This window comes from Panthera leo, chromosome F2 (assembly GCF_018350215.1).
Source record: "Panthera leo isolate Ple1 chromosome F2, P.leo_Ple1_pat1.1, whole genome shotgun sequence".
Lineage (NCBI taxonomy): Eukaryota > Metazoa > Chordata > Mammalia > Carnivora > Felidae > Panthera > Panthera leo.
In genome coordinates, this window is record NC_056695.1 from 17,887,116 (window position 1) to 17,899,738 (window position 12,623).

General features: G+C 34.0%; 1 protein-coding gene and 1 pseudogene across 2 annotated transcripts in view; one reads left to right on the plus strand and one right to left on the minus strand.

Moving 5' to 3' along the window:
• The window catches only part of ARFGEF1 (ADP ribosylation factor guanine nucleotide exchange factor 1), a 148,659-nt gene that overhangs the window by 64,726 nt on the left and 71,310 nt on the right, over positions 1 to 12,623 (minus strand). For both annotated transcript variants that reach the window (XM_042923790.1, XM_042923791.1), the window contains 2 exons: positions 4,566 to 4,741; positions 3,251 to 3,384 (listed from right to left, as the gene is read on the minus strand). In XM_042923790.1, the coding sequence (XP_042779724.1) occupies positions 3,251 to 3,384; positions 4,566 to 4,741 (310 nt within the window). The remainder of the gene's footprint in view (positions 1 to 3,250; positions 3,385 to 4,565; positions 4,742 to 12,623) is intronic.
• Positions 7,244 to 8,119, plus strand: LOC122210865 (annotated as a pseudogene).

The window sequence follows — 12,623 nt, forward strand, 5'->3', positions numbered from 1 at the left end:
TTTCACAAGTGTATTTCACTTTTTAGAAAATATCACGAACTCTTCTCAGATTAAGTACCATATTTAGTATATAATAGTTCCATAGTATATAATAGTTTCATATATAATGTGCTTTTTTCCTAGGCATGCTACTCAAAAATCCTAAAAAAGTTTTGGTTATATGACCAAGTTACAGGACTACTTCAAGGTTACTTTTTCAATAACCACTTAAGTTGTTTTCTTTTTTGAAATACAAAGAGGCTTTCAGAACATTTATCTCTTAAAGTTTACCCATTTATTCCAAATATTTTAAATAATGAAAAGCAAAAAACTACCCTTTCAGCTTAAATTTTCACTTTTTTCTCTGAACAATACACCATGCCATATTCTACTCAGTATCTAGCATTATAATTATCAGATTTCACAAATATAATTTCTCTCCCATTAAAGCAGGCATCTTAAGTCCAACAGACGAGGAAGATTGGATCCCAGGCAACTTTTCAAATGCAGAACACACTTAAACGTTCTAGCAGCTAATTCTTTTTATTCCAAATGCTATTATCAGTCGCATTCACACCCCAGACAGTAAACTTAATTGTTCCTGATTTCTACTTTAAAAATTTTATAGTTTTTAAGTGCCGAGTAATTCAAGGACCTAAGAAACTCTAACAAGGAATATTTACTTTCATGTAAGTGGGAACCACACAAATATTACCATCTTTGAAATAACTGGAACCAATAATATCATGGCTCATTATTACATATCAACTTTCCAAGATGGCTATGCCTCTGAATCTATGTATGTGCAGCAAATATAGTATCACACACACACACACACACACACCTTAAATAAATCAAGTTAGAAACAGTGAGAAGATTTTAAATAGCTATAGGAAAACATGGCATGGGTGAAGTATCTCCCCTTCATGTTGAAGCCTTCCAAGGCTTTTATGTTATGGCTACTTCCTAGTCTAGCTAATTTACCATCTTTTTTGCTCAATTCCAATAGTTATTAAAACCTGCAGCCTACTATTCTCTAACACATGAGTTTCTGTTATAAGTTATTTTTGTATCCCCAGCTCTAACAAAATGCCTTGTACCTAGCACGTGCTCAATGTAACTCATGGATCATCTAAACATTTATTAACTACCTACTATCTATAAGGCATTAATTAATAAAGAAATGACCAAATGATTGTCTTATGACACAATAAAGTACACTTTTATAGGCAAAAGATGCTAGAAATTTCAGGTCTGCAGATTTTAATGGGGTAGTTTCAAACTATGAATCAAGCTTAACAAACATTTCCTGGATCATCATCTTAGCAACATCACAAAGTATCAAGAGAAGCAAAGACAAAAAAACAAAACAAAACAAAAACATAACTACAAAAAGCCATTAATTTTAGAAAAAAATCATTCAAGAGAGAAAACCATATATTCTTTAGAAAAGAAGAGTTTAGAAAATTTAATTTCTTCAGTATTCAATTCCAATGTTTAATGTCCCTGATGATCAAGGTCTTTTCTATGTTCAAAATTTCCTAATATTTGGTTTGAACCCACAGAGTAGAAGGATAATTTACATTATTCCTTATAAGAATCCTTTGTAATATTAAAGATTTCAGATCTCCAAAACTATATTCTTTTTACAGAGCTAAATGAATACCCTTCCCCCATAGTACTCCTCAAAATTCATCTATTTTGTGTTCTTTTCATTTTGGGCACTTTAAAGAATTCTCCCTTTTCTGTTTATAGTTTTTCAAATCACACTTTTTTACATCTGACTTGGAAAACTAAACATCTGAGACTTTTAAGATTAATAACATTTTCAAATCAAGGCAAAGATGGCCTTCAGCAATAACACCAAATTCTTAAGTTACTACCTCCTTAAAGTCTTTAACAATTCAGAATGAGATGGTTATTTTTCTTTTCATAGTGAGAATAAAAAATTGAAAAAATTTTGAATACATTTTTGTAACATACATAGGGTATAATCAAATTTACATTGCAATCTGAACAACTTTAATCCTTTTTCTGTAGAGTTTATATTTTCAAAATAAAGAAAAATCAGTAAGTTATATCTCTGACTCCCAGGATTTGGGCCTAAAATGATTTTAGAACTTTTGGCTTTGGGGCTTAAAAGACGTTTCTCACTGAATCAGTACAATGTGACAAAATAAAACTATAGAAAATATAACAAATGTAACCGCTTCTAGTCTTTCTTCTCAGTTGACATTTAGAAACTGAAATGCTCTACAGTTTTAAAAAATGAAGTAGCATTGCTTACATTTCTCCACTATTTCAATATTCTTTTCTCAAAGTCACTCAGGCCTTCTTTAAGATTTCTTTCTCCAGAAAGTTCTCCTAAAATTGTCATGCTATATTACATCATGCTGCAACATTAAGAGTGTCCAAACCCAGTCTTAAGCAAGAATCAGTTACATTTGACTCACAGGAAATGAAAGATATTTGACAACTTATGACTTACAAATGGCACTTTCCTATGGCTTAAACTTACACATTCGACAGGAACCAGACAAGTGACTCCTATCTCTAAGTATTCCCTGCTCCCCACAGAGAAAGGTATCATGGCATTTTTCAGACCTTAATGAATACATAATACCTTTCATTATGAATTTTAAAATTTATTTCTCTTAGTTTTCTTAACTTTCAACTGGTAGCTTTCAGAAACCTAGCATGAGGCTACATATAACAGGGCTATTTTAACTCCAAAGTTATTTATAATATTGAAATAAGAATTCTTTCAATCATTCAATATTTATTGAGCACCTATTATGTACCAAGCACAATCCCCTAATGTTGCTGGTATACTTTGGGAAATAGTATAAGTTATCTAGCAGTTTTGGAACTATTTTTCAAGTACATTTTTTAAAAGGCAAAATAATCCTGGGGCGCCTGGGTGGCTCCGTCGGTTGAGTGTCTGACTTCGGCTCAGGTCATGATCTCATGGTCTCTGAGTTCAAGCCCCGTGTCGGGCTCTGTGCTGACAGCTCGGAGCCTGGAGCCAGCTTCAGATTCTGTCTCCATCTCTCTCTGCCCCTCCCCCACTTGCTCATGCTTGCTGTCTCTCTCTCTCAAAAATAAATAAACATTAAAAAAAATTTTTAAAAAAGGCAAAATAATCCTAAAATACATTTTTCAGGGTTCTACAGGACAAAAAGAACATAAGAAAATCCAAAGACTATCTTATAGTAAGTAAGTTTTCAAGATTAAATACTGTATGTGTCAAGCAGAATGGCCAATGACTTACTTTGGATCGGGTGGTCCATCTGACAGTGGTTTCATGGACAGTTTACACAATGACCTGAATACTAGAAAGGCATCCTTTTGTAAAATGTGGGAAAACTTAGCACCAGGTGAAGGTCCTGAAGAATTTCCAGATTCCTAAACAAGTTAATATACCATGTAAATAGAGACATTTGACAGTGTAAAATCATTTCAGCCTTCTATGTATTCTATTCAGTTCAGTAATACAAGGGGGTTCTATTGGAAAAAAAACCTGATGAAGAATTTGCCACATTGCTTCTCTTTAATCTGTCATACCACCCTAGCTCCCCAACAATAAATACCTTAAAAAAATAAATTATTTAAAAATATTCCCTCTTTGCTACCAAAAACTCTTCAAAATTTATCCATTTCATACCATTACTAACAAAATCTAGCACATCATGCCCTGACAAGACACCTCATCCATTGCCTAAACCATGCTTTTTACTACCTGTCATTTGGTGTTTTCTGTTTTTGTCCTATTTTAGCTATTTTGCACAGATAGACATAAGACAGCAGAAACTGTCAAGGCAATGTTTAAAACTTATTAACTGAGGAAGGTCAACAAGGCCAAGAAAGTTGAACCCTACATACGGGTCAATGATACAGGTTAGGACTTCCTTATCTAAAAGGATAAGAAGGGGCGCCTGGGTGGCTCAGTTGGTTAAGTGTCGACTTCAGCTCAGGTCATGATCTCACAGTTTATGGGTTCGAGCCTTGCGTTGGGCTCTGTGCTGACAGGTCAGAGCCTGGAGCCTGCTTCACATTCTGTGTTTCCCTCTCGCTCTGCTCCTCCCAACTCATGCTCTGTCTCTCTCTCTCTCTCTCTCAAAAGTAAATAAACATTAAAAAAAAAAAAAATTAAAAGGATAAGAATAAAAACACACTAAATATAGGGTAGGGGGGATCAGGAGAACCTTATCACTACCATAGTTCAGATTTCATTTAGCCCTGAATGAAAGTAAGATGAAGTTCTCTATTCTAAAAGTTCTTCCTCATCCAGTGATACTAGAATTGTCCTACAAATATATGATAAAAATGTTCTTTTTAAATGTAATTTCAATGGGGTGTACAAAGAGAAGATGTGAACACATATGAAACACAGCTTAGAGTTGGAAATTTAGCTCCCAATACTTAGGGAATAAACTGCTTTGATTTGTATCAGTGAGAAAAAACTAAGTCTTTATTTCCCCAAACTGTAATCAGCAAGCATTATCAACTGGATACATTCACCACAAAGTGCTGGTAGCCTATAAATGTGTAAGATTAACAGGACATCTGCTGCCCCCCATTTATACCTGAGTATCATTGGAAGAGACAGACAATCTGTCATCAGGTAAAGATGGTGTATATGCAACAGAAATTGGTGTTCCTGGAATTCCATTTGCTTGGATATTTTCACTGTCGCTACCATCCTCTATAGTTCCAATGTTGCCATCTGCACTTGCATTTATAGTCGTCCTTTCTCCCATATCTAAAATGGTAAGAATAAAAAAACATGCAAATATATCTGACTTAAGTATACTGAAAAGGCATAAAGAGTATTTAAAACGCAACAATGGCAGGAAAGCAATGTGAAATAGTATGAATTGGCACCATTTAAAGGTTAGTATACTTAGTAGTAAGTATGCATTTGGAATACATCCAAATACAATCCTTAAGTAGCTCTAGCTATGAAACACACTCAGCTGATGAAAGGCTAACTGGGATGTGCCAAAACAGAAGCTTGCTTTTAGTCTATATTATCATCTACTAAACTTGGTTCTAATGAATGCTAATTCCTTAAGATGTTAAGACAGTGTCTTCCAAAAAAAAAAAAAATCCCATTATCAAGCAAGTTAGAGAAATACTGGGAAATAGCTTCCTTTATTACAGTCTTTAATTTGCTCTCCAAAGAGAATATATGATATGCAGTGTTTCCAAAATTTATTTTACAATGAGCTCCTCTTCCCCTTTTTAGAATAGCTATTAATAACTCCATATTCTTTGGAACACATATATGGAAAAAATGGTCTATACCCCTGAATATTTTTTAGTATGTCACTCTGAATAATCATACTTTTAATTAATATAAACAGAAATAAATGATGTCTGGTAGAACAGATATTACAAATAATACCAAGTTTCGTAGCTACTCTACATATAATTATGTTATTTTAAGAAAGAAATACATACATGTCTGTGGCCATAACTAGCAGGAAATTGCTCATTTCATGCTATCAATCAAAAGAGAACTATAAGCAAGGGAAATATACTATACTGAGTAGATTTTGAAATAGGAAAGACCTATGTTTCAATCGTGTCTTTCTCATTTAACTGGATAACTTATTTCATCTTTCTTTGTCTCAGTTTCTTCATCAGCAGCAAAAATAATGTTAATGAGGAATCACCAAAACACACATACCCTACACACACACAACACATAAAGAACATAAATGATTCACAATAAGTGGTAGCTATAATTCTGTAGATATATGGTAATATATGCCCAATTTCTGATTGATTCAGTAATGAAAGGAGTGTATCTCATGCCCCTAGTCTAAAGCTGCTTTCTGCTCTCCAAATTAGAATATCCTAGATAGATTAAACTGGATAATTTCAAAGCGTGTTTTGCAATTAACAACTGGTACATGAAGATACTGATAAAATATATTTGGGAAGCTCTGTGCTGCACAAAATAAGACACTAGTTTTCCCAGTAGACCTTTCTGGAGCTTTAACATGCTAGTGTTAGACATGCTAAATATACTATCCTAATATATATATTATGTGTATAATATATATGTATTTATGTGCTAAATGCTATTGCAGCTTTTAAATACGTGTTATTTATTACATATATCTTACATATATGTTTAATAGCAAAGAATTCTCTGGAAGAAGTAAAAAAATTTAATAACGACTATCAGAAATGGATAATCCCTCAAAGCTTATTCCATTTTCTCTCAGTACCTAATTACACCTTCTCCCACTGCCTCCCCCCACCACTTTCCCTTAACAAATGACTTTCACATTCTACGTAGTTAAGAAGTCAGGCAACTCAACTAAGAAGTAGGTAGGCTACCTCAATCTCCCTTGTCCTACCATAAAGCTCCTTGACACCAATAATTTTTTCCCCCTCTTATTTCAGGGGAAAAAATATTCCTTTGCATTTCTAAAGTGAACTATTCATTCACCCTCAAATTCATCTCTTCTTGCATTCATTTGTGTCTTCCCTCCCCAAGTATTCTCTTATAACATTACATTTTCATGTATATGACTGAATCTTCCTCATAACATACTCAAATCTCACTGGAAAAAAATCTTCCTTTAACTCTTGCTATACCTCTGCTACTGCCCATTTTTCTCCTTTTTATCAAATTTCTAAGAGGAATAATCAATATTCACTGATGATACTTTCCTTCTTCCCTTCCTAGTATATTCCTCAAAAGAAATCAAGAACATTCTATGATTTTATTTTCAGGTTTTGAAGCCAGACATCCTAGAGTTGGAATCTTCATTTTACTGCTTCCTACAAGTTAACTTAAAATCTCTCAATTTTCTCATTGTAAAAAAGAGAACAGTACCAGCACCTAAACATCCCAGTGCTTGGGGAGGATTAAATGAATAAATGTAAATAAAGCAAATAAAGTCATTTGGGATATACAGAAAGTACTGAATAGAGTTAGATATTATTATTCTCTCTGTTTTCTCTTCTAACTGTTCCCTAAACATTAAGTGTAGACTTTTGTTTTCAAGATGGTAAATAGAGTCAATTAAAAATTAAATTCTCCTTTGATAAATCCCACTGAAATTACTAGGAGAAATATAAACAAGAGACAGATGTGATGTTTCTAACATTATTGCTATATTTCATCAGTAAGTTTGATAATTGTTGGTCTGGTATTTTTCACTGGTATGAAAAAATTCAAGTTAAGACTGATTTGAAAAAAAAAAAAGTAAAATCACACCCAGGTGCGCGCGCGCGCGCGCGCGCGCACACACACACACACACACACACACACACACACACACACACACACACTCGTATACTTAATTTGACAGAGTATCCTCCAAAAAACAATAGCAATTATCATACCTACTAGTGAAATACAGCAATAATGTTAAAAACAAAATGAGGTTCGAACCAATGTTATATAATAGAAACAAAAGGACAAAAATGAGGAATAAATACTGTAAAAGAAAAAAATACAAAATATATTTTTCACCAAGAAAACCCAAGATTATCCAATAAAAAACGCTTAGAAAATATCAGAGTTCAGAAGATGAATAAATAGGCGGTAAATATGGAAAACAAGGGTTTTTCTATATTCCAATTAAATTAGGAAGTGGGAACTGTTTGTGGCCATTGCTTAAGTGCCAACAGTCAAAATGAAGTTCAATCCCTTTGTGACTTCTGACCAGATCAAGAACTGTAAAAGTCATTTCAATGCACCTTCCCATATTTGCAGGGAGATTCTCCTCTTTCCAAAGAGCTGACACAGAAGTACACAGTTCGATCCACACACACCCAGAGGATGAGGAAGTACAGGCTGTATGAGGACACAACAGAGGTCAGCAAACTGGCAAAGTAGCTCAGGTGTATGGGAAGAAATACGTCATCTACACTTAGCAAATGAGTGACAGAAGACAAATGGCACAGCTGCCCACATGGGCATTCACCCTAGCAGGATGGTTATCACTAGACTAAAACAGGACAAAGACCACAAAAAGATCGTTGAACATAAAGTCAAATCTCACCAAGTAAGAAAGAAAAAGGACAAATATAAGGAAGAAACAACTGAGAAGATGCAGTAATAAAGTAATCTTATATATGACTTTATAAACTTAAAATGAAAAAAATAAATTAGGAAGTGTGGGGAAAAAACTCATCCAAAATACTATCAAAACTGAAACAAAAAAGGGGCACCTGGGTGGCTCAGTCGGTTAAGCATCTGACTTCAGCTCAGGTCATGATCTCATGGTCTGTGAATTCGAGCCTCACATTGGGCTCTGTGCTGACAGCCTGGAGCCTGCTTCACATCTGTGTGTGTGTGTGTCTCTGTCCCTCCCCCACTTGTGTTCTGTCTCCCTCCCTCCCTCCCTCAAAAAATAAATGACATTAAAAAAATTTTTTGTTTAAAACAACTAGAACAAAAAACAGAGAAATAATTTAACAGGAAATGTGAAGGAGCCAAAGAAAGAAAACAATGAAATTTTACTGAGTGACATAGAAGATTTGACTGAATGAACTTCTGTGTCTGGATAAGAAGGTTTAATACTACAAAGAAGATGCAGCTCCCCAAGTTAAGAACACAATACAACTCCAATCACTAACTAACTTTTTTTTAAATTGAATGAATTGGCTCTAAAGTTATGTAGCATACACTTAACAGATGTTTACAAAAACTGACTGGCAAGGGGATGGGGGACTTGCACTACAAAGACTAAAATGTACTATAAAATTAAAATATTTTAAACAATTCAGCACTGAATACAAATAAATAGCTCAATGTTACTACAGAGAAAACTCCAGCAGAATCATGTAGGATAAAATTGGCACTTCAAATTAATTGGGAAAGGATTATTCTATAGGTTAGCTATGCAATCTCATACTATATACGAAAAATTAATTTCAGATGAATTAAAGATCTGAATTCAAAAAATTAAAAAAGTATTAGAAAAATGTATAGCAGATTATTTCTGTAGTTTTGTGGTAAAATCCATTCTAAGCAAGACAAAAACAGAATTCACAAAGAAAAAGGCAGTATTTGTTCAATTTTTTATGTGGTCAAATATCTGCTCAGAACAATAACCTAAGCAAAGGCTAAACAAAATGAAAATAAAACAAAGACTAGAAAAAAATATTTAAAATACACTGAATAAGGGTTAATTTCTTAATATGAATAAATCTTGAAATCAGAACAGAGAAACCAAAAAACTGAAAGGAAATCACTAAGAAGTCATGAATAGGCAATTCAGAAAAGTATAAATAACCCATAGATACTCAGTTGGACCATGAAACTGCCAACATTTAACCTACAAAAATAATGACTGCTCCCTGTGTTTTGACCCTACAAGTAATCAAAAACAAATTAAAATAAGATATAATCCATCTAGCAAAGTGATATTAAACAGCATTACATATAAATTTTAAATGCCCATACACTTTGATCAAAGTATTCCTTTTCTTAGAAGTGTATCCTAACGTGCTAAAAGATATCTGTAACAAGAATGCTCTTCAGAGCAGTGTATCAAAGTCAAAAGACTTGGGAAAATAATAAACTGAAAGAAAATATTCATAAAATATATCACAGAATCCTAATGTAAAAAGGATTCTTAAAAATTAAGGGAAAAAAATCAAGGATAACAGAAGGATGAAAACCTGATAGAATGAAGACATGAATAGATGATTCACTAAAAAAAGAAATACAATGGCCCTTACGTATATTTAATTTCATTCATACAGAAATGCAAATTAAAACCCAACTAAGTAATGGATAAAGAAGATGTGGTACGCCTATACGATGGAATATTACTTAGCCATAAAAAAGAAGGGAGTCTTGCTTTTTGCAACAACATGGATGGATCTAGAGGGTGTAATGATAAGTGAAATAAGTGAGAAAAAGACAATTATCATATGATTTCACTCATATGTGGACTTTAAGAAACAAAACAAAGAAAGAAAAAAAATAAACAGACTCCATTTAAATATAGAGTACTGGAGGTTACCAAAGGGGAAGTGGGGGATGGGTGAAATAGGTGCAGGAGATTAAGAGTACACTTATGATGAGCCCTGAGTAATGTACAGAATTGCTGAATCACTACACTGAATACCTGAAACTAACAGAACACTGAATATTAAATGCACTAGAATTAAAAAAAAATAAACTAAGATAGAGTTCTCACCTAACAGGTTGGCAAAAATACAAAAGTTTAAATTCCACTGGCAATTATGGATAAAAAGGAATTCTCATACATTGCTGGTAAGAGTGCAAAATGGTGCAACACTTGTGAAGGGATATTCAGCAACAGCTAATTGATTTTCATACTCATTTACCACCTGACCCAGTAATCTCACTTCTATGAATCTTCCCTCAAGATAAACCCCCACAAATACAAAACAATACAGATGTATATGGCTACTCACTGCAGCAATATCTGTAATAGGAAAGCACTGGAAACAACCAAAGTTCCTGTCAGTAGTGGATTGGTTAAATCAACTATGATACATCCACGTAATAGAGTCAAGAGAAAAAAAAATAAGGAAAATCTCTATCAACTGAAATAGAAGGATTCCTAGAATATATTAAATGAAAAAAAGGGGGACCAAAAAAAAAAAAAAGGGAGGAGACCTACAGTGTTTTGCCAAAGAGAAATAATCAGAATACTTGCTTATTACTCTGGGAGAAATACACACACACATAAAGGATAAACTAAAAGGTAATGAAAGTGGCTACCTATGGAAGGTATGTCAGCAAAGGAAGGAATGGATAAAAGAATTCTTTGAGTCAATATTTTATATAATTTTGACTTTGAATCATATATAGGATCTTCAATTAAATCAAAACAAAACAGGGGCGCCTGGGTGGCTAAGTCAGTTGAGTGTCTGACTCTTGACTTGGCTCAGGTCAAGTTTTTGCAAAAATCAGGTTGTGGGATTGAGCCCTGCATCAATCAAGCCCTGCTTAGTATTCCCTCTCTCTCCCTCTGCTCCTCTTCCCTGCTGGCTCGCTCTCTCTCTCTCTCTAAAATAAAAAATAAAAACAAAAATAAATTACATTAAATCAACAGTTAATACAGTTTACTACTGTAAATTCTGTAATTATAAATAGTATTATTATTCACCATTAGTAGAAAATGTACTAAATACATACGTAATTTTTTTTTTTTTTTTGAACTTTAAATTAGTTGTTGCTGGTAATGATACACTGTTGCTGAGAATCTGGGATTTTACTGTGGGAAAAGGGAGATACAAATATGAAATGCTGGGAAAAGGGAGATACAAATATGAAATGCAGGAAGATGAAGAGAAACCTAGTGGCACTGGATGTGAACTGCAACTATCAATATGATTTGTGATTGTAGATCTATCTCACTACACTAGAAAGGCCAGGAAGTAACGACACCTCACTAGCACACCTAGTCTCTAAATACAATTGCCCACTAAAAAGAACAAAAACTCCTTAAAGAACTAACTGATTCCAGGGCTAAGGCAAGAGGAAGTCGAACATTTAACTTAAAACATCTCACTGTTCCAGAAAACAAGAAGTGCTCCAAGATAATGGAATCACATCACAAAGACACAGGAGCTGGATTCCTATTGGCCAAATCGGGAACAAAGAATAATGACGGTAAATGATTATAATACACTGAATAACAAAAGAATTCATGAGTTCACAGTATTATTTTTTTTAAGGGGAAGCACTCTTATCTATAGAAAAGTGTCAATTAATGTTAGAATCACGAAATCACTATTTGGTAAACAATGTAGTATCTAAAGAAGTCAAGGATCATCAATGGATGCTAAAACCACTAAGTGGATGGATCCTCATATGACCTCAACCTATCACTCTCGAATTATTTCTTTCAGTTGACCCTTGAACAACACGGGGGTTAGGAGTGCTGACCCCTCAAATAGTTAAAAAGCCACATATAACTTATGACTTCACAAAACTTAACTACTAATAGCCTCTGTTGCCCAGATGTCTTACTGATAACATAAACAGTCGATAAACACATATTTTGTATATTACATGTATTATATATTGTATTCTTACAATCAAGTAAACTAGAAAAAATATAAAGAAAATCATTAAGAAAGAGAAAATACAAAGGCGCCTGGGTGGCTGAGTAGGTGCTGGACTCTTCAACTCAGCTCAGGTCTTGATCTCAGGGTCGTGAGTTCAAGGCTCGCACTGGGTGTGAAGCCCACTTAAAAAGAAAGATGGGGTACCTGGCTGAGTGTCCGACTTCAGCTCAGGTCATCATCTCATGGTTTGTGAGTTCAAGCCCTCCATCAGGCTCTGTGCTGTCAGTGCAGAGCCCACTTAGGATCTTCTCTCTCTCTCTCTCTCTCTCTCTCTCTGCCCCTCCCCTGCTTGTTCTCTCTCTCTCAAAAATAAATAAACATTAAAAAAAGAAGAAAAATACATTCATAGTACTGTATTTATGGAAAAAAATCCACATATAGTGCACTCATGCAGTTCATTATTGAATGGTCAACTATAGTTATAAAGGGAAAAATGCTCCCTTACAATGAAGAGACCTAGTGCTCACCATTAACCAAGTGATCAAACATCATCACTAATATGGGTAACTTGTTATGTATCAATTAACATAACATGATGTAATAAGAAGTACCAACATTACCTATGC